General features: G+C 43.8%; 1 protein-coding gene across 1 annotated transcript in view; it reads right to left on the minus strand.

Annotated features, from left to right (window-relative positions):
- Positions 1 to 857: 857 nt before the first annotated feature.
- The window catches only part of PHALS_07741 (uncharacterized protein), a gene marked incomplete at both ends in the record, with an annotated part of 2,341 nt that continues 1,342 nt past the window's right edge, over positions 858 to 1,856 (minus strand). Inside the window, one exon of the mRNA XM_024721264.1 lies at positions 858 to 1,830. Coding sequence (XP_024586380.1) covers positions 858 to 1,830 — 973 coding nt within the window. The remainder of the gene's footprint in view (positions 1,831 to 1,856) is intronic.

The raw sequence follows: 1,856 nt of genomic DNA on the forward strand, positions 1-1,856 counted from the left end.
GTTAATGTGAGCGACTACCATTATGTCCGTAATCAGCATCCGTAATCATCCACATGCATTCAGCGGTGTAATTTTAACAATGTACATTAAGCGCTTTACGTCCTTGCCATGGTACATATTCGACAAGCGCGTCTACCTCGTCCAAACGAATTCTGGCCATGGTTCTCTAGAGGATAAGTATTATCTTAACCTTACCTTTTAAATTTTGAAATGTTACTATATATGTCTGACTAGCAGACATTTCTGCTCGGGCTGTATACATGCGTTATTAGCTGTCGTCAGTACATGTCAGGCACTTGGTTGAGTCAACACTCGGAATGTGGTCTAAGCATTGAGACACTTCGCACGCTGGGCTTTTTACATAAGTAGATAGATAATCGCTGAGTACCTATAGAAATTTTTTTCAATACAAAATATCACATATAATAGCTTAAGCTTTGCTCAATGAAACTAGACTATCTCGAGTCTCGCTTTTGTTGTTCTTTATAACATCTTTAGTAAGTTTTTCATGCACTAAGCGTACTGTCCTCATTATACATTGAAGTGTTACGAACGTGAAATATCAAGTTCAGTATTGCACGAAGTGTTATACGCATTCATCTCTATACATCAGCAATGTCAAATAGAAATGGATGCTCAAACATTTTGGAGACTTGGTCAGTACTCCACACAAGCTGACACAAAAATATGAATGAAAGTGTTAGAGAGCAAATTAACCTGCCAAGCAATATTGCTTCAAGGATCTCAATTGTCATGTTGTGTTCTTTATATGATATATAAAACGTAAACTTTATTGATATAGATCTTCACTGAAGTGAAGTTATATATGCAGCGGCATATTTCTACGAGCTACTTCACTACGAACGAAGCATGCGGTATTCCACTTGCTTTGTCGAGCTATTTGCACCGACAACAGAACCAGCACTAGCTTCGCGACCAATACCTACGCCAACCTCGAGTCCAGAACCAACGGCTGCTTGTAGACCAGACTCAGTCTGCATCCCGAATTTAGTACCGGAATTGACACCTACGCTACTTGTGTCACAAATAACAGCACCCGCACTAGTCTTGACACCAGCCTTAGCGCCAGCATTTGTGCCATCATTGACTCCTATACAACTCGTACCACAGGCACTAGTACTGACATCGATACCAGCACTGGCTTTGGTCCCTACTCTCTCTACACCAAGATTGACACCAGCGTGGGATTCTACACCAGCTTTAGCTTTGTCACTGACTTTAACATCTGCACTGGCATCGAAACCCGCACCAAAACTAGCTCGAATATCAGCATTGACACCGACACCAGCTATTACACCTGTCTTGACACTAGCACATGGGCCATTCGTGACATTCATATCACGCTGTCCATTGAAAGCAGTACTGATCCTTGCACCACCGCTAAGTCCAACACTTGTATTTTTTTCGGTATCACTGATGACTCTGGCTTCGGGATTGATTTTGACACCGCCACTGACTTTGACTCCGCTAGTCAATCCGCATCCCTCGCCGACTCCAACGCAACCATTATTTCCGGTGCAGCGGATGATGCCAACTTCAGTGTTGTTACTGATACTCCCGTTGACTACTACTCTATCAGTAAGTCCGACGCCGCCGCTGACTCCGACACTAGTTTTGATAACGCCACCACTGACATTGACTCCACCATTTAGTCTGACATCGCCACTAATTATAACTCCGCCATTGAGTCCAACACCACCATTGATTGCAATGCTGCCATTGGTTCCGGTGCAGCGGATGACGCCGACTTCAGTGTTGTTACTGATACTCCCGTTGATTGCGACTCCACCAGTAAGTCCGGCGCCGCCACTAACTCCGACACCAGTTTTGATAAC

This window comes from Plasmopara halstedii (assembly GCF_900000015.1).
Source record: "Plasmopara halstedii genome assembly, contig: Scaffold_3120, whole genome shotgun sequence".
In the NCBI taxonomy this organism is placed as follows: Eukaryota; Oomycota; class Peronosporomycetes; order Peronosporales; family Peronosporaceae; genus Plasmopara; species Plasmopara halstedii.